This window comes from Lycium barbarum, chromosome 12 (genome assembly GCF_019175385.1).
Source record: "Lycium barbarum isolate Lr01 chromosome 12, ASM1917538v2, whole genome shotgun sequence".
Taxonomy (NCBI): Eukaryota; Viridiplantae; Streptophyta; class Magnoliopsida; order Solanales; family Solanaceae; genus Lycium; species Lycium barbarum.
Window position 1 is genome coordinate 64,567,402 of NC_083348.1, and position 19,920 is coordinate 64,587,321.

The window sequence follows — 19,920 nt, forward strand, 5'->3', positions numbered from 1 at the left end:
CTCTTGAGGGATTTATTTACAATGAAGGAGAACCTCTATATTTATAGGAAAAAGTGATTTCTCCTAAAGATAGACATCCATAATTATAAATAATATTTATAACATTACTAACTTTTTATACATATAAGAGTGGGACTGTATCTAACGCATACATTCATGTGATTTGAATTTGTAGGCTCATACTTTTAATATACAAGTAGTTGTGTCTGAAAAATATCTGCTTTATGCATAACCCAATGTCAAAATCCAAAAGATAGTCTAAAAGAGAAATTTCTTTAGCAAAAAGGCAATTGAACTTGACTATTACTATCGAATTTTTTCCTTCTTCTAGGGCAATTACCCCTTTTTGTACTACAACGAAGTAATAATTCTGAATAATAATTGAAAAGAAAAGAAATTTCCTTTAGTAAAAATTGTTAATCCAAAAGATAGTAAAGTGCTTACGCAAATTTATCTATCTATTGCTTCCCTTTTCAACAACTCAATTAAGAAATCACTCCACACATCAATTGGGCCTGGCAAACACCAATGGACACAGTCATTAGACAATGTAACATTTGGATTGGGCCACCGTCCATATTTACTAGGATGACCATCTGGTCTCAACAACATAGGTTGTGTTGCATCAAATAGCCTAAATTTCAAACCTCTATTTTCCCCTTCTTTTTGAGCAACCTTAAGTTCTTGCAATTGAATCTTGTAAAACTCCAAGTTATAATCCTCCAACACCTTTTCATTCCTCTTAAATGGAATGGTCCTAACACAATCTCCTCCTTTATCCCAAACCCCACCTTCAAAATGAGATGGTGCAAATGTCCTCAAAAATGTCACACCTTTATAATTTTCCAAGCTATTAATGGCCCGAAAAGCCGTCTGAAAAGCCTTTTGATAGCTGAAAAAAGATGTCAATTGGCTAACATTGGGTTGTGAACAGAAAAGGCAGCCAGTGAGGGTGTGGTTTAAGTAAAATATAGCTGGACGGTTGAACCAGTGGCCAGATGAGATGATCACATAATCGAAATCTTGGATTTTGCTCCAGGCTTCATCAGGTTCATCGAGATATAAATTGAAAGGTTGATATATATTGTTGGGTTCGGTTTTATTTGCTTTTACCAAATAGGGTGCCCAAAATATGGACATGTTGAAGTTGTAATCTCTGTATTCATAGCGTCTGTTTTCTTGGTCTGTCGTGTTTGAAACATCTACGGGGTATAAAACCTGAAACCAAAATTATAATAGAATATTAAATGTATTTTACGAACTACTGTGATAAGGGCGTAGAAACAAAATTCTTGAAAAAGCAATAGGCTCTTTCATCAAAATATTCAGAGATTGAAAATATAATTAGCCAAGTATTTTGATTATGCTCTTTTCCTACACGCTTGTTTACCTACGCTTATAAAGAAGGTGAATAAGGCTAATTTCATAATCCATGAGACCAGAGTTACTTTACATTTCGTTTGACCTTTAAAGAGGCTGAAAGAAATGCCACTAAACTGAATATGAGTTTGTAATATAACATGCACAAATTATAAAAGGACCACTTTATTGTGTATCAAAACTAGGAGTTGTCAGTACATATCAAGATCAAAATCGAATACCTTGTGTAGTTGGCAATGGCATGCAACTTGTTGATTTAATTTGGGCTGCGACCCTTGGCTAATCTTGCCACAATTTCTACGTCATGTACATTATGAACTCATTTTGCTATCCATACATATAAACTCATAATATAAACTGGACTTTTTTGTGTTGCCAGAATTTAGATATGTCATTGTTTTTATCATAATAGTACATTTACTACTATATTATATGCTCATCCCTTCTAGCTAAAGAAGTTACAGTGAAAATTGTAAATTATGGAGGCAAAATGCAACTTCAGTTGCTTTTTGTTTTCCTCCTCCTAATTGTTTGAGTTTCCTACTGTTGTCTAGATCTAACTTTTCAAACAGATCAAGTAGAAATACCTGAGGGCAAAGTTTTCACTTAGTCCAAAAAGACATTAGTCAAATATTTCATTAATCTTTCTTTCTTCCTTTCTTTCTCTTTTAGTAGGTGGGAGTAAAATCATTGAACTTTTTAATTTAAATAAATTTTCCTTTGAATTTTTAATTAAGTTTTTTCATAAGGTAGTAATATGTGTATGTAAATTTACTTCAAATGTAAGAGAATGTTGACAAGTTAGACCAATATTAGGTAAAGGAAATTTGGACAATATACTAGTGAAATGACAATTTTTAGTTTACTAAAAATGTGAGTGAACGAAAGTTTACTTTACCAAAATTAAAAGTGAATATATCATTAGTGTGTAGATTATAATACTCAATAATTAGGTGTTAGCTAGTGAATCAGTTGTTAGTTTGGTTTGTTCCTAAGCAAAATAGTTATTAAATTACAATTAGGCTACTGTTTTTTTCAATTTCGAGTCAATGTGAGGAAACTAATGCAGAAGATAGAAAAGAAAACTAAACATTCTAGATCCGTAATTTACTACGCACATTAATGTTTTTTATGACCCGGAAAGGCATTGTCAACTCTAAAATGTGTCACTCAATATTAACGTAGAACTGTAAAGTCAACAAAAAACATATATAGTACAGCAGACTTGAATGTAGCCTAACCAGACTGTATATTTGACCTTCTAATTATTTTTTGCTGGATTTACGATATACTATATTTAATTACAAAGTTCCAGTCTTCAATTCCCTATTGTCAGCCGTAGAAAAAGGCAAGAATTTGCACATAAGCACTTAAGAATATATGAGACGAAGCTTTGAGATGCAAATTTAATTTAGATCCTCATTGCATGTGAAAACTGAAGTTATATAATAAAAATTAAGTCTCAGAAGAACAGAAATTTAGAGATAAATGCACTCCAAAATCACGTGGTCGACATTTAATTAATAGTCATTATTGTCAAAGCATGGAAAAATTCTTATAATTAGAAACAATAAAGAAGTTGCGTGAATGAATTGATCTTTCCGTGAGTGGTGTTTGATCGGTCACTAAATTTTAAAGACATACAAAGAATTCAAACGCCTGTTAAAATAAATTTAAAATTTGTGATCTTAAATATGTCATAGCTATAAAAACATATACTATAATTAAGAGCAGTGATAGAATCAGAAGTTCTAGCAAGGGATTTTAAAAAAATGCAAATATCTATACCTAGATTCGTGATCTAAATCGACTTTTTAATTAACTTTGCCACTACATTAGAAATTTTCTTATGTTAAGGGATTCAATAATTCATATATATATATATGGAAAGAAAATATTTTAATTCTATTTGCGCAATATAATTTTTAGGTGAAAGGGATTTAATTAAACATCTTCTTTGTTTTAATTCCATCACTGATTTAAGATAAAACGAAAATTTTAAATTTAAAAGAAGTCGTGAATAGTAAATTAACCAACCGGCCTACCCCCACCAAACCAAATGAAAAGAACAAGACAAAACATAGAAGAAATAATACTCTACAGATTTAGGGTTGTTATTAAAGGACAAAAGATCATGAGAATTAACTTACCTTGGACAAGAGGCATATCAATGATTGCATATGATTTCTTGCAACTGAGTCTCCAACAAAGGCCAGTGATTTTCCCCTAACAAGTTCTAGAAATTGATGTGCCTCAAATTTTGGCAGCTCACATGCATCCGGTTTCCATTTCCAATTCAAGAATCCTCTATCAGGCCTCCCATACTTCATGCAATTTTGATGTTCTTGAATTACAAAGCATGTATTGTTTGTATAATAAGGCCCTTCTATATTTTCAACCCAGTCCCCCGAAAACAAATCGCATTTTTCAGTACCATTAGTTCTTGCTTGCAGGGGCGGAGCTAGAGCTTCTTCTACGGGTTCAGTAGAATCCTGTAGCTTTGGCTCAAATTCTGTATATGCGTTTAAAGATTCTCTTAATATGTATAAATAATTTATCAAGAACCCAATAAACTGTGTTTTCAAGATTTCAGAACCGATAAACTTAAAATCTTACCTCTGCCACTACTTGCTTGCGGCGCCACCGAATAATTTGAGGCATCACTTTTGGTCAGATTAATTTGTGGTGATGCTGCTATGAGCTTTTCATTTTGTTCTTCTGTACTACTATTATTGGATTGGTGTAATACGTTATCTTGTGAAAGTGGTCCCAAAGAAGAAGAAGAAAGAACTTGTGAGAGTTTTTTATGGTGCAAAGAAGGATAGTATATGGGGATGATAGTGAACAAGATAGCAAGGGCAACGAATGGAGCAATTTTTGTAGCATTTTTCTTTCGTGTTTGTAGTTTCCCTAATGATAGCTCAAGATCTTGGAAATTCATGGAGAAAGAAAAAAAAAGGAAAAGAGATGTGACTTGTGAGTGAAGAAGCAATAGAACTTTTAAAGTTGCTAATGTGCATGTTTTGCTAAATGTAATTAACAAATGATGGCCATGCGTTGACTTAGGACTATTAGAAGTGAGGAAATTCGTATAGCCGGCTTCCTTCTAATTATGATAATATCAATATTGTAATTTGTTATTTTCAAAAATACTGCTCTCTTTTATTTTATACGGTGTGTTTAACTTGGAATAAAGTTTACGCCAAAAAAAAAAAACTTTTGCCACGTATCAATTGCCAAACGTACCATTTAAAACCTGTATTTTAAAATATGTGGCACGACATTTTTGTTAAATTTAAAATTAAAGAGTCTTTAAATGTAGAAAACATATCAACTTTTTTAACAAACAAAAGGAAAGAAGTCATATGAAATAGCGGAACTCACTAAAAATGCAGTTCAAAAGTTGTTGGGCATTCAGATCATGCTTTTTTCCTTTTGGGTTAGACAAAGAGATCATATGGGATCTTTTCCTTTCTTTTTGCATGTTTAAACACTAATATTCATTAATTCCATTTCAAATAAGATTAAGTGGAACGAAAAACATTATTATTCCATTTCTATTATGTAGCTATAGATCAGTTTGAATTTAATTTTTTACACAATTAACAGGGAAGTAAAGAACGTCCAACTTGACAATCATAGTTATTCTCTAATTGGATTTATGACTCATAACACTACATGTAATAAAAAGAAAGATTTTTTTTTAATTAATAAAAAGAAAGATTTGAAAGAAGAAAAGCAGAATAAAAGCTAATATACTCCCATTCATGTATTATGTCCTTTGGATTTGTTCCTTTCTGTCTGATCAATCAATTCCTTCAATCAACAATGACCGAAAACGTTAAAGAATTTCTTCAACAATTTTTTAATTGGATGAAGTAAAATGAACGGTGGAAATCAAGAAAAGAGGCATAGAAGGGGTTTTGTTTTTAGGAAAGAGCCACCTGGCCGTGGTCCAGTTAGTGCGTACTGCGTAGTGCACCTATTAAATGAGTTTAAACTTCATATATATATATATATATATATATATATATATATATATATATATATATATATATATATATATATACCGACATATGTTTTTTTTTATATTATTAAAATAAGTTATAACATGTTTGGTCAAACTTTTAAAATATACTTATTTGAAAAGTATTTTTGTTAAAAGTGCTTTTAGAAAAAGTAACTTTGAAGAGTAGTAGTTATGTTTGACTAATCAATTTTAAAAATAATTTTGCTGGTATTAGAACAGTACTTTATGCTTAGTAATATTTCGAAAGTACTTCTCAGCAAAAGTTATTTGTTTTGGAAAATTTGCACGATTGCACTTATTTGGGGGTGGTCTTTAATTTTGCCCCTCAAATTTCTGGTCTTTAATTTTTGTCCTTCACCTAATGCCCCGAGGTTCTGGGTTCGAACCCCGGCTCAATAAAAAAAATCGCAAGGCAGAGTTTCGTAGCAAAATTAGGCCTATTTGGACAAAAGTTAGACCTTAAGGCAGAGGTTTGCTTTATAGAAAACTTTTACCCAAAATTAGGCCTATTAGGGCAAAAGTTAAGCCTTAAGACAAACTATTGCCCAAAATTAGGCCTTAACGCAAACCTCTGTTTTGAGGACTAATTTTGGGCAAATGTTAGACCTTGAGGCAGAGGTTTCGCGAAAGTCATGCCTTGCAATTTTGTTTTTTTATTGAGCGGGGGTTCGAACTAAAACCTCGAAGTATTTTCGGCTACTTTTTTAAGCGAATGACTAAAATTAAAGACCAACTCTGAAGGGAATTCCACTAAAAAAAAGATTTTTTTTTTTAGCTTTTGAAAAACAGTTTCTGTTACTACACAAAAATATTTTTTTAAAAAAAAAACTTGGTCAAACGCCTCAATTTTTTTTTAAATAAGCACTTTTTGAAAAGAAAAATAAATGAACACTTTTGGCTACTCGAAAACTTAGCAAAATAGCATTGTAAAGTGCCCGAAGTAGGTGTTTTTTACAATTTTTTGGGGTTTAAATTTTTTTCACATTATCTACATATTTTACTTTTAAAAACTGATTTTCTTGTAATGTTTATAGTATATGGGCGGTTGCAAACATTTTCGTTGGGAAAATAGCATTCTCGTGGATAAAACGGTGGCGGCGAAGTTTAAAAACCTTCTTGTTGATAGAGATACCGCAACTTCATGTATCTCAAGAGATACCGTGAAGTTTGACTTGCAATTTAAGCTTATGGAAGCTAAAGAAAAGATTGACCTTTTGGAGGTCTTGCTAAAAGAATCCGAAGAAAAATAAAGTTTTCTCAAGGCTAACCTTAGAGAAACTCAACACGAGAAAAATGCTTTGAAAGAAATACTGAAATTTTGGAAGATTATTTGTGCTATGTTGTTGTTGTTTATTATTTTTATGTATTTTGTTTATTAAGTTTAATATTTCTACGTATTTTCTATTTATTTTGTTGTTTTTATGTACTATGTTTTTACTAGTTGCACGTTTTCATTTATTATGCAATCCTCACCCTTTATGTACTAATTTTTTTTTTTATTTTTTTTTTTGAATTGTTAAACTTTTTATGTATTATTAACTCTACGAAGATTATTTCAATTAATAATAGACTATAACAATCAAAGCAAATTAAAAACATACTAAAAATATTCAAATTGGTGACTTCATCATAAACTAAAAATACAAATTAACCGCATGAGTCCGAAACTTAAATTACCCAAAATTTAAGAGAGTGAACCAAAATAACCCCTATTCATCATCAGAATAGAAGTCCTCAATATCGTCCTCAGAACAATATTTTGGGTTTCTTAAGACAGTTTTTTTCTGTAGATGTTAATTCTCTACTTGTTGATGATGCTTGTTCTTCGGCCAACTTTAACATGTAAAATCTACAACGTCTTGCTAGCATTCTGTTGTTTTCTTTTCTAATCCTTTGTACGGCAAGCTCGCAAGTTTCTGGACCTACTCGAGGCATGATTATTGAGTACCTTGTTGGGATTTGAGCGTTGAGAATTTCCATGTCACGAACAAGACGTTCTGATTCGGTATGCCGATATGCCCATTCTCGGCGTAACCCGCAAAAATATTCTCGTGGATCTAAATAATTCACGCCGTAAAAATCATCATTACGCTCTATAAGAAGGTGGGGTTTCAAATCGTCTAGTTTGAAATCGTTGTTATCAAGAAAACTTGTTTCACTGGAATAGCTACTATGATTTGAACTATTATCATCACTGCTATTCGAATCATTTGGAAGGAATACAGACCAATCTACATTTCTACTACTCGCCATTGAATATGTTGTAGTCTGATAACAAATGAAAGCCTACTTATATTGTTGGAAACCCCCAAGTACCCTCGGGGGTGGTCATTATGACCCTACCTACTTACTTTATTATTAAAAAAAAAATCTTCATCGGACATCTCACAGTCCGAATTCTACTTGGATCTGAATCTTACGTAACCATGTTGACCATATTGTACCCTTAGGCAACGTATTTTCATCCGATTGTTCTCTTCGCGAAAACGGTTAAGAGTAAAATTCAACTCTTGTGGAGTGTCACGAGGCATTGACATAGCACCTTTTTTAGGCGTTTAAGCCCTAATGACCTCAAGTTTTGTTCAAGCGCTGCAGCCTCCCTGACACGCCAATCCCACTTCTCTCTCATTGTATTATTGTATTGTCGATTGAATCTATTGTTCGGGTTATTTGAGTATTTAAAATCATCATCTAGTTCGAATGTCCTACTCATTGCTTCGAATATTTCTGTTGGGGTAAAATATGTAATAGAACCAATATCAGCAAATTTGGTATAGAATGACATAATAACTCGTTTTAATGTGAATGCTAGTTATTCGTCAATCATGTTATATACTACTCCTTGATTTGACAACATCAACTTATATTTCGCAACATTTAAATGCACAAAATATGAGTTTTTAGAATGATATGCTTGATTTGACAAAACTATGATGCATTATTTGACCGCTTTTATGACACTAACTTGTATTGCGCAACATTTAAATGCGAAATATATGAGCCATAGATGACACACTATGCTTGATTTGACAACATAATGCTCCATTATTTGTCCTCTTTTTATAACACGCTATGCTTGATTTGACAACACGATGCTCCATTATTTATCCGTTTTTTATGACACTAACTTGTATTGCTCAATATATGAGCCATAATGCTTGATTTGACAACAACATGCTGCATTATTTGACGGCTTTTTATGACACTAACTTGTATTGCGCAATATGTGGGCCATAGATGACACACGATGCTTGATTTGACAACACAGTGCTCCATTATTTGTCCGTTTTTTATGACACACTATGCTTGTTGTGACAACACAATGCTGCATTACTTCAGGAATCTTATCCTATTGCGCAGTGTTTTCATGCGCAATAGGGTTCCCACATTTTTTAAATGTTCACTTTTGCGCTCAAATTTTTCCTATTTAATACGAATGTTGGATGAAGTAAAAAATCATCCATTTCATAAGTTTAAGTCTTTTAAGTTCTTAAAAAAAAAACCAAACTTCAGAGAAAAAAATGTCTTCTCTATCTTCAACTGTTAAGGGTTCTCTATTCTGGGATGGAGATAATACTTGATGACAATAATACCGTTCGTTATAGTATCAAACCAAAGCCAATGTAAAGTTTCCAACAACCTTGAATTACAAAACATTAGTCACTTACTTACACAAAAAATGAAAATTGATCCCACGCAGTATGGATTATCTGTAATAGGCAGATATCCACACACCGTTTCACAAGGTTTAGTGCTTTATAGTGTGTGGAATATCAATGATGATGACTCATTGAGGGAGTATTTGAGGGCGACTGAAGAATATAGGAATTTAGTCGCCATTTATGTTCTTGAAATGTATATAGAAAAGATACCTGAAGAAGGCCCTCAAGTCCAGCCTACTCATGATAACACTTATGGAGACTTTAGTTCTTATGTGTCACGCCCCGAACCATGGCCTGGACGTAACACGGCACTCGGTGTCTGACTGCATGTGACCGAGCGAACCACATGGCCTGCTGAACTATCATGAGGCATACATGAGCGGAAATATAACGTGAATGCATGATGAGCCTTTATAAAATGTAGTAAGTCGTATTACTTAATAAAAACACTTGTTTAAACATGAGTACGGAAATAACACGAATGAGCCAAAAATGGCTATACGATTCTGAATGTCTGACATAGCATAACTGACTTGTCTAGTCTATGAAACCTCTATCATGAGTCTGACTGGAAAACATATTTACTGGGACAAGGCCCCCAGCATACCTTTAGATGCAAAACTAAATAAGGAAAATACAATGTCTAAACCCCGAATGAGATGGGGCTCACCAATAAGCTGGTACGTGCAAATCCTAATGAGCAGAGGCGTCGTCCTGTAAGTTTGTACCTACATCGTGAAATGCAGGCCCCTCGGGCAATAAAAGGGGACGTCAGCACATTGAATGTACTGGTATGTAAAGCAACTGAAAGAAATAACATGGGACATGGAATAACATGATAAGAACTGAAACTGAAAACCTGGAGATGAACATGAGCATGAGTACATATGCATATATATATATAACATCAGTAAAAACATGATAAGTAGGGAGAGCAATAACTTATAACCGATCCATGGTCTGGTGTTTGCGTCCCGCCAGCAGAACACTCAGTCCTTGCCAGGGAACATGAGATTTGATAAAATATGAAAGGATCCAATCATTATGAGAGATCGTCCGGGACATGGGTGGAGCGATCCTCATCCTACGGTGGCTACGTAGTTTCAGGCTATCTGAAGCCCTCCTCGGTAATTAATGCAACTCCCAAAACATGAACATGAAAAATAGTGGCACTTGCTGCCCATGATATATCATAAATCATAACTTGCTTGTACATAGTGTTCATGAATCATAACTTGCTTGTACATGGTTTTCATGAATCATAACTTGCTTGTACATGGTTTTCATGAATCATAACTTGCTTGTACATGGTTTTCATGAAATAACTTGTAAAATAGTTTCATAAGATAACTTGTCAAAATCTTGCAAACATGTTCTTGATTCATGAGTAATAAGAATATTTCGAAATCATATATATAATTGACTTGAAAACATGCTTGTAACTTGCTAGATAAAATCATAAAGTTTCATATGAACATAATGAGAACACATGAGGAGGAATTCATGATTCATGGATTAAGCTAGGATTCCTAATATCAATAATGGAATATTAGGAATACAATAACGAACATAGATACGAAATTCGTGTACATACATACATAATTACGGGCTACCAATATGTTGGATTTAATGCCCTAGGATTTGAACTTCATAGATTTTTACGAAACGGATCATGGGGAAGAACGTAGAGATTCCCACATGTGGATGGAAGTTCTACATACCTTAAATTCCCGCTTTTGAGCGTATCACAATGTCCTTCAACCCCTTCAACTTCAATCTATAGCAATACAAGTCATAGGGATTCTATATTAGCAACAATATCCATGTTTTGTTCATCTAAGCATTTTATCAAACACTTAGTGGGCATGAAGCTCTATAACCCTCATTAATGGTGTTTTCTTCACCAAATCCCCATTCTTTTACTTCTAGCTAACACTACAATCTCAATTAGATGTAATTAACATCATTCTACATCATCCATATGAATACAACAATCCCAAGTCAACAATCCAACAACTCTAGCATAGTTCATATAATCCTCTTCAACAAACCCAATTATTATTCTCCCAAGAATTCATCAATTCACAACCATAAATGATTAGGGAGTAGAAACATTACCTTTCAAGAGTAGTAATCACGAAATCAACACCCCCAAGTCCGATCTTTAGCTCAAAATGACGATAACAACTTGTACTACAATTTATCCTTCACGAGCTTTGGGATTCGGGGCCTTAAACTTGGTTGATTTTCTACTTTCTCTCTCTAATTTCCCCTCCCTCTCACTTCCTCTCTCTAAAATCTGATTTTGGAGAAACAAATGGGCTGCTAGGGTTATATTTCCCTTATATATCAAGGGGAAATGGGTTTGACCCAACTTGAAAATGGGTTGGGACCTTTCTGTCTTAAAACGTCCATATCTCCCTATCCCGATGTCGTATGTGAACCCAGAACCTATGGTTGGAAAGGTATTTCAATTATCTACAACTTTCATTCTTTGCGTTTTCATAAATTCCCAAGTTATGATAGGGTTATGTCCTCCCGAAGTCAGGTGACCCGAAACGTACATACGGACCAAGATACGGTCACTGTTACGGTCCCGTAACACGAGGTACGGACCGTAACTTGGTACCGTACCTTGGTGAAAATTTCCAGTGAGGTTCTGGAAATTTTCGGGACGTTACGGTCCACTGTTACTGCCCGTAACACGTGTTACGGTCCGTAACGTCACCGTTACGCTGGCAGAATTTCCAGCGAACAGGCTTCAGTAAAATGGGCATAACTCTTTGCACATATGTCCGTTTGACCTCCGTAAGATACCGTTGGAAATCTATTTCAAAGGGATACAACTTTCATCAAGGAAGTTTTCTCAAATTCCCAAATTATTTTCATGAAATTTTACTGGAAGGAAGACGTATCAAAAACTTAGCCGATTCTATAGGATTTCAAGAGCCATATTGAGACAATCATATCTCCTTGCTCCGATCTCTGATTGGCTTGGTCCTTATATCGTTAGAAAGGTATTTCTACGTACTACAACTTCATTGATAGTACCTTCCAAAATTCCAAACCGATCAAGGAGTTATTGCTGCCTGAACTAGGCTTATCAACCATTTTCGCAAAACGTTCAAACCTTCAATGTTTCTACTAGAACTCTAATAATATGAGCTTAAACTTAGTTCCAAGATGCGGGGTGTTACATTATGGACACATTTTGAGTGGTCAAGTGCCGCTGGAAACTCTAAGCCAGCAATTTAATCAAACTTACATTGAAAATTGGTAAATATCAATTTTTAAATTATTATTTTGTGCAGTAGCACGTGTTTATTTTATTTATTGGTAATATCCATTTTTGGTATCTTTGTAGGGGTTATACACCTGATATGAGTAATAGTGGGCAAAACTCAGTTCGGTGGAGTTGAAAATTATTCACAAAACTCGCCAGTGGTACCAAATGTTATTTTGGACAATCCACTCAGTTCGGTGGAGATGATCTTTCTCCAAACCATGTCAATATAGATCAATATCGGTAGGTTCATCACCTTGATATTAAATAATCCATATATATATGTTACACCTCGGAAAATTTTCGTTCGTGTACAGTGAATTGACTAGCGAAGGACAGTTACGAGTATCGCATTAATGGTGTCTTAATGAATTATTGGAGAATAATTATAATTCCCCTTATGTTGGTAATGAAGTGCCAAGTAAGTTTCAAGAAGGACCCATAAGCCAAATATGGGCATAAGCCATCCAAAAAGGGCGAGTTAAGGAAACACTTTCGGAGGATCTGGTTTGGAGGGGCCAAAACTCCATTTTTAAGTCGGAATTTGGGAAAACCACCACAGGATGAAAGTTGTAGATAATTGAAATAGATTTCCAACCATAGGTCGTGAGCCCTCACAGCATATCGGTATCAAAAGTTATGGCCATTTTACGACAGACAGTTCATCACGTTCTGGCATGACATGCGATTCGCACTTGGTGTCGCATGTTCGACATGCGACTCGCACTTGGTGTCGCATGTTGTGCCAGTGAGAACCGATCGACTGACAAGACCTGCGACACAACATGCGACTCGCATGTTCGACATGCGACTCGCACATGGTGTCGCATGTGGCGCCAGTCCAGAATCTTCTGGGCAATTATATAAAGACCCAATTTCGTTTTTAACTCATTTTTTCACCATTTTTGGTCCTAAAACCCTCTAAAAATCTCTCTAACATCTCATCCACAAGAAAATCAAAGGAAACCAAGATTAACAACATCAAATTCAGGAATCAAAGTGTATGAAACTCAAGTAAGATTTATCTTCTTCAAGAAAATCCTAAGGAAGGTGATGTAGGGTTTTGGTGCTAGAAGGGGAACTCCACTCAAGACTTGTTCAATCACTATCTAAGGTAAGTTTCATAACTTTCTCATGATGATTAAAGTATTGATAAGTTAAAATGCTTGGATTGAAGAAGAATGTAGGAAATGGGTCCTGAAAGGTGAATAGTGTCATGTTTGGATAGTAGTTGAATTGAATCATGAATGATAGGGTGTTGTGAGTATGAATACGTTATAAATGACATGTAAACCATGAAATAGGTGTGATGTATGAGAAAATATGATGATGAGCTAAAATCCATAAACGTGAGTTAATTGGAAGAAAATGGTGGATTTTGCTAAATGTACATAAATTACGATTGTGGATTGTGTTATTGTGAGTAGTATTGTGAGTGTTGGGAGTTGAAATATGACATGGGAAAAGTAGTAGAAACAAAGGATATGCTGCCCAAATTCTCCTAGAAATAGTGGGCACGTTTAAGTAACCGATTGGCTAACGTTCATGCGACTTCTTGTGAAGGTAGAAACGTGAGCATCGAAGGAGAACAAGCGAGTGACATATATGTTAAACGACAAAGTTATGTTAAGGCTCGTCCCTTTCCTTCAAAGGCATGATTCCTATGTTACGACTTCATGAATGCTTCCATAGCTTTCTCATTTTCCAAAGCTAAACGTTTATGATTCCAAGGCATGATTCCTCTCTCGATAACCCGCAAATGTGTCCCAAAAATGTCCGTATCTTTCCAAAACAAAGGTTTATGATTTTATAAGCTTTTATGATCATAAGGATGGACACGTTTTGTAATGACAACGATGATGTTGAAGATGAGAATATTTTCTTATGATGACTACGATGAGAACAAATTTCATGTTTAAGATTCCAAGTTATGATTTCAATGACGATATAAGAATGCTGAGCTATTTCTTGATTTCTCAATTTTATTCATGGATGACGACTACATTTCCTTAAAGATTTCCAAAGGTATAGAGAATGACTTCTTACAAGATTATGACCCTATTTTCTGTCCCCTTTTTATATTAGCCTTTGTTGACAGTCTCGCCTTAAGATGATTGTCCCTTCAAGGTGAGGTATGACGATCATGATTAATCCATAATATAATCGGAGGTGTTCGACCTTACGTCACTCCGGTGGAGTTATAGCTTTTCCTTGGGTTCAACTGCATGCTATGTATATTATGTATGTATAGATATATATATATATATATGATATGAAAAAGTTTTCAGGGGAAGTGGGGAAAGGTGAGGCGCTATAGACGCATAGCCACCTGTACAGCTGGCATATCATGATTTCATCCCGGACGCGGGGTGCCCGGACGCGGGATAGATGGGTGATGGATCGGGCCGTACGTTCCTCGGCAATAGTATACTATATTATATATATGGATCGGGCCGTACGTTCCACGGCAATATATTTATATATGATGATATATGGATCGGGTCGTTCGTTCCGCGGCAATATAGTTATATGTGATGATACATGGATCGGGCTGCACGTTCCGCAGCGATATATTGTATGAAGTAAATCAGCATGTGATATTTCTTCTACACGTGACAGTCATATACAGTTGCTCCTTATTGATGTTTCCCTTATCTCATTGACATATTTCCATTGTTATGCCTTACATACTCAGTACAATTTTCGTACTGACGTCCGTTTTCTTTGGACGCTGTGTTCATGCCCACAGGTAGACAGAGAGACGGCGCCGACCTATAGGAGCCATCAGCAGATTTACAGGAGCACTCCACTATTTTGGAGGTGCTAGTCGAGCTATGATTTTGTGTATATATGTATATGTCTAGTACTCCAGTAGAGGCTCGTAGATACGCAGTGTGGGTTGTGTGGTATCCCAAGGTTGCCATTATGTAGAAATTTATATACATATATGTGCATATTATTTTGATAGCCTAAAGGCTTATGTTTACAAAAGTATATATATTTTAAACAGAAGATGATTTCTTTATTATTTGAATATAAATTGATCAAAGGAGTATTAAATTAGCAGGATAAGTCATAGAATGAGCGGTGCTCGGTGGTTAGCCCCGGGTACCCGTCATGGCCCCCTAGTTGGGTCGTGACAAAAGTGGTATCAGAGCAGTTCGGTCTTAGGAAGTGTCTACGAGCCGTGTCTAGTAGAGTCTTGTTTATGGTGTGTTGCGCGCCACACTAATAAACAGGAGGCTACAGGGCATTTAGGAAAAATGACCATCTTTCATCATAAGAAATCGTGCGATAGAGCTGTATTATAAGATTATCTCCTCCCTAACGGTGCGTTATAATTTCAGCGAAGCTGATGAAGGGAAAAGCTACGGCAGCCCAGAAGGGCAAGATGGTGGTTGAAGAAGGGCTCGATCGAGAGCCGTCTATATATTTGGAGGAGGGCGAACCCCAGAATAAGGCCCCACCTCATTTTTCCAATACTTCACCTACTTTCGAGGATCAAAGGGGAGCCTCAACGTTAGCTCCAGCATCCCCTGTTCCTCCCCCAGATGCCTCGGCACAAGAGATGAGGCAGGCTATTCTTTTACTTACTCAATTGGTTGCCACTCAAGCTCAGCGGCAAGATATGGGCCACGGTAACAGGGGTTGGAGAAAGGAAGATGATTCTTCAGGGTTTGATCATGAGTTTAGGGGTGATTCGAGGCAATAATTCTCTAGGCACTCAGTTCATTCGACAAGTGGTGCTCCTCCACAGTTTTCGAGACCCAGGTTTGATGGATCTACTTATTCTGGGTCATCCCAGAGCCTCAGAATTTCCAATTCCAGAATTCGGAGTGGTTCTAGTCCGACGAGATTCTCGGTACCACGATGTACTCAGTGTCGCAGGTTACATAGGGGACCCTGTCGTTTTGGCTCGGATGTTTGTTATGTCTGTGCCCGGCCAGGCCACGTAAAGCGCAACTGCCCATCGCTACGTGGTAAAGATAAGGTTCGGACTACGAGAGTGGTAGTTGGCTCTTCGTCATCGGTATGCCTCCCAAGGCCAGGGCCATATGTGTTAGTAGGTGCTGGTAGAGACCAAAGAGGGACGCCTAGTCCGAGTAGATCCCGGCGTCATATCCATGCATTAACTGAGCGACAAGATCTTGAGTCCTTCCCTGACATTGTTCCAGGTATATTGTCAGTATCCTTTTATGATATGTATGCATCGATTGATTTGGGCCTTATACCGTCATCTATTACTTCAGATATTATTGACTGTGTTAGAGTAAAAGACTGGGCCAATCAAGCAGATTGAGATGTTTATATTTGTTAGTGAACCAGTGATTGCCAGAATCATGATTTACGAGTAAGTTGATTGACAACGAGTGAATATAAATAATATGTGTATGTATATGGATATTGGAATCCTAGACCGAGGGCGCAGGCACAACTTGTGAGACAAGCACTATTATTTATATCCCTTAATGGTAAGTGATCTTGTGTTGTTCGTTTATGTATGATGTGTGTTCCGATATATGTCCCATTGAGACATCGGACGTGTTTTCTGGGATATGTGCAGGTTCGGAATTGTATGTTTACAAGAGAAACTCTGCCGAAATTTTCCTAGAATCTAGAGGAGATAAGACGTAAGCTGGTGACATGTCCTAGCGAGAAGAGATGTTGTGCAACAAGGTAATGGCAAGACGAGATTAAGTTAGGAGTATCATTAACAACTACATGAGGTGAGTTAAATACTATTGGATGGATAGTAACAGTAGTTATAAGGTAGTACTAAAGCATGTCATAGGATAAAAAGGGTAACTCCAATGGAAGGTGATACTGAAGTATTGATTGGAAGGGTAAGCACGAGGAAGATACGATAAGGTTATTAGCAAAATAAAGTAATGGCATCACGGAGACAGAGATACATATATGAAGGGCTCTAATGAATGAGAATACATTGGTGAAGTGACTTGGGTGGTAAGTGAAATAGGGATAATCAGAAAGAGTAACAGTTTAAGTATGCTCACTTTGCAAAGTTTAATCTATTTTATGAGCCAGGTTTGCAAATAATACCAAGAAGTGTCACTCTATAGAGTCGATTATGATCAGGATATAATGAGGACATAGCGGTAACTGGGATGCACAGTAAGTAAGGTATAGCAAGGAAACGATTAAAGATGTGACATGCGACATGGGGTGAATGCAAGTATGAAGCCAACAAGCGAACCATGGGGCAGTAGATGAGGAAGCTTATAAAACCTTGTTAGAGGAAAGTCTAGCATGGAGGTTCCTCAATGACAAAAAGAGAAGTTAAGTTGACAAAAAAAAAAAAAGGGAGATGGCAAGTCGTAGTATTTTGTGAATGGTATAATCAAGAGTAAAAGAGCATAAGACATAAGGGGTATTAGTTACGCATGAGACTTAGACCCTCGAGAACAAAGATGACATTACAATCGAACTTTTACCACTGAAAAAGAGGGCAAGTGGTATTATATGGATAATGTGGATGACTAGACCTACTACTGTTGTGAGCACCCCTATGGGACGAAATTTGTAATTGGAGCGAATTTAGACATTGAGTGATAACTACCGAAGGAGCTAAGTAAAATACATTATTGCTCGGACTGCTATGCCAATTGTATCACTCGATTACAAAGTTGCAAAGTGAGTGTGTTAAGACCTCCCACACGAATTATCATAGTTATAAATTATGGGGAACAACACAAATGAGATATAGTATATTAAGGGATATGTGAATTAAAGATTTGAAGGTGAGGTAACGGAATTAAGAATGGTACAAGTAAAACCCTTAAAGGGGGGAAGCGAGTAAAAAGAATACAAGTATAGAAATTGGAATGATGGACCCTAAAATGTGATAAATATAGATTTTGGAACTAAGAGTGAGAGTTGTATGGAAATAAGTTTAACGACTGGTAAATAAACGAATACGGATTGAGCAGGCATCTGAGGCTACATTGGAAATCATCCGCGAAGACCTTGAACCACGTGACATTGGGAGCAAACAACTCAAGGGACATTGTAAAGGAGGGCGATGTGATACTAGAATGGAGACAAATGCACTAATGATAGAGTCGTTGTAATGATATTGTGATTTATAAGCGACAATTGATAAAAGGGACTTAAGGTTTTCTATAGTAGGGTGTAAGAGATTAAAAAAAAAAAAAAAAATCAAATTGAATAAGATGAATAAAGGAAATAAGAGATTACGATGCGGTAAGTTGCTACGGATAGACAAAAGATTTTGTAGTTCGAATAATCACCGAGCCTAGTCATAGTCGGGTACGTGAAACACCGGACCTTCGTAGTCGGGCATGCTATGTAAGTAATGTGAATATGAATATGACTATGGATACGATATGTAAATGAGTACGATTATGAATACGGATGCAGGTACGGACACATGTACACGTATAGATGAGTATGTACACAAATCATGCAAGAACAATTATGTAACTTGCAAGTAATTATACGTTGCCCATGAAACCAAGTGGCTGCTTAGAAAGAGGTAAACAAGAATAGAGTGGTTATGCTACCCCCGAGACAGTTGAGGGGAAATATATGGTAAAATTAGTTGAAATGTGGAGTTGGGGTTAGTGTTAGGGATAAATAGGATAATTACTTCGAATATGACATAAGTGCATGTTATACGCTGATTACAGTGACCTGGGATGTGACAACCTACGAATGCATAAAGAAGCAGCCTCAGTCAAGACCTTGTGGCAAGACGACCACTGGGAAGGAATGACCTGGGAAGAAGAAGAGAAAATGAAATCCATGTACCCGCTTTTATTTTAATCCCCGGGAGAAATTCAACATGAGACATCAACATTTTGAGGTATGCGATGCTTTATCTTTCTGATGTTGCGGTCGTGTGTGGCCCTTATTGTTGTCATTGTTATGGCCCTGTGAGGCATTAAGTATTATGGGTTGTTGTGACAGGTTAGTAGTGCCATATTACAGGGGAAACTCTGGCGAAATTTTCGTAGAATTCCCGTGTGTTTAACATTCGAGGACGAATGTTCAAAAAGGGGGGAAGAATGTTACACCTCGGAAAATTTTCGTTCGTGTACAGTGAATTGACTAGCGAAGGACAGTTACGAGTATCGAATTAATGGTGTCTTAATGAATTATTGGAGAATAATTATAATTCCCCTTATGTTGGTAATGAAGTGCCAAGTAAGTTTCAAGAAGGACCCATAAGCCAAATATGGGCATAAGCCATCCAAAAAGGGCGAGTTAAGGAAACACTTTCGGAGGATCTGGTTTGGAGGGGCCAAAACTCCATTTTTAAGTCGGAATTTGGGAAAACCACCACAGGATGAAAGTTGTAGATAATTGAAATAGATTTCCAACCATAGGTCGTGAGCCCTCACAGCATATCGGTATCAAAAGTTATGGCCATTTTACGACAGACAGTTCATCACGTTCTGGCATGACATGCGATTCGCACTTGGTGTCGCATGTTCGACATGCGACTCGCATGTTCGACATGCGACTCGCATGTTCGACATGCGACTCGCACTTGGTGTCGCATGTTGTGCCAGTGAGAACCGATC

At 36.3% G+C, this 19,920-nt stretch overlaps 1 protein-coding gene across 1 annotated transcript; it reads right to left on the minus strand.

Moving 5' to 3' along the window:
* Positions 1 to 254: 254 nt before the first annotated feature.
* Positions 255 to 4,398, minus strand: LOC132622516 (protein trichome birefringence-like 19). Its single transcript, XM_060337123.1, has 3 exons — positions 3,997 to 4,398; positions 3,531 to 3,892; positions 255 to 1,218 (listed from the first exon to the last, which is right to left on the minus strand). The coding sequence occupies exons 1-3, from the start codon at positions 4,319 to 4,321 to the stop codon at positions 451 to 453; spliced, it is 1,455 nt and encodes a 484-aa protein (XP_060193106.1). The 5' UTR covers positions 4,322 to 4,398; the 3' UTR covers positions 255 to 450.
* Between the last annotated feature and the right edge of the window lie 15,522 nt (positions 4,399 to 19,920).

What these genes read in the sequence shown, in the direction of transcription:
- LOC132622516 (XM_060337123.1), bottom strand. Translation starts at nt 4,321, where the DNA reads ATGAATTTCCAAGATCTTGAGCTATCATTAGGGAAACTACAAACACGA. An exon ending in GCAAGCAAGTAGTGGCAGAG is followed by an intron (nt 3,893 to 3,996) that starts GTAAGATTTTAA and finishes ACGCATATACAG; the next exon opens with AATTTGAGCCAAAGCTACAG. An exon ending in TGATATGCCTCTTGTCCAAG is followed by an intron (nt 1,219 to 3,530) that starts GTAAGTTAATTC and finishes TTTTGGTTTCAG; the next exon opens with GTTTTATACCCCGTAGATGT.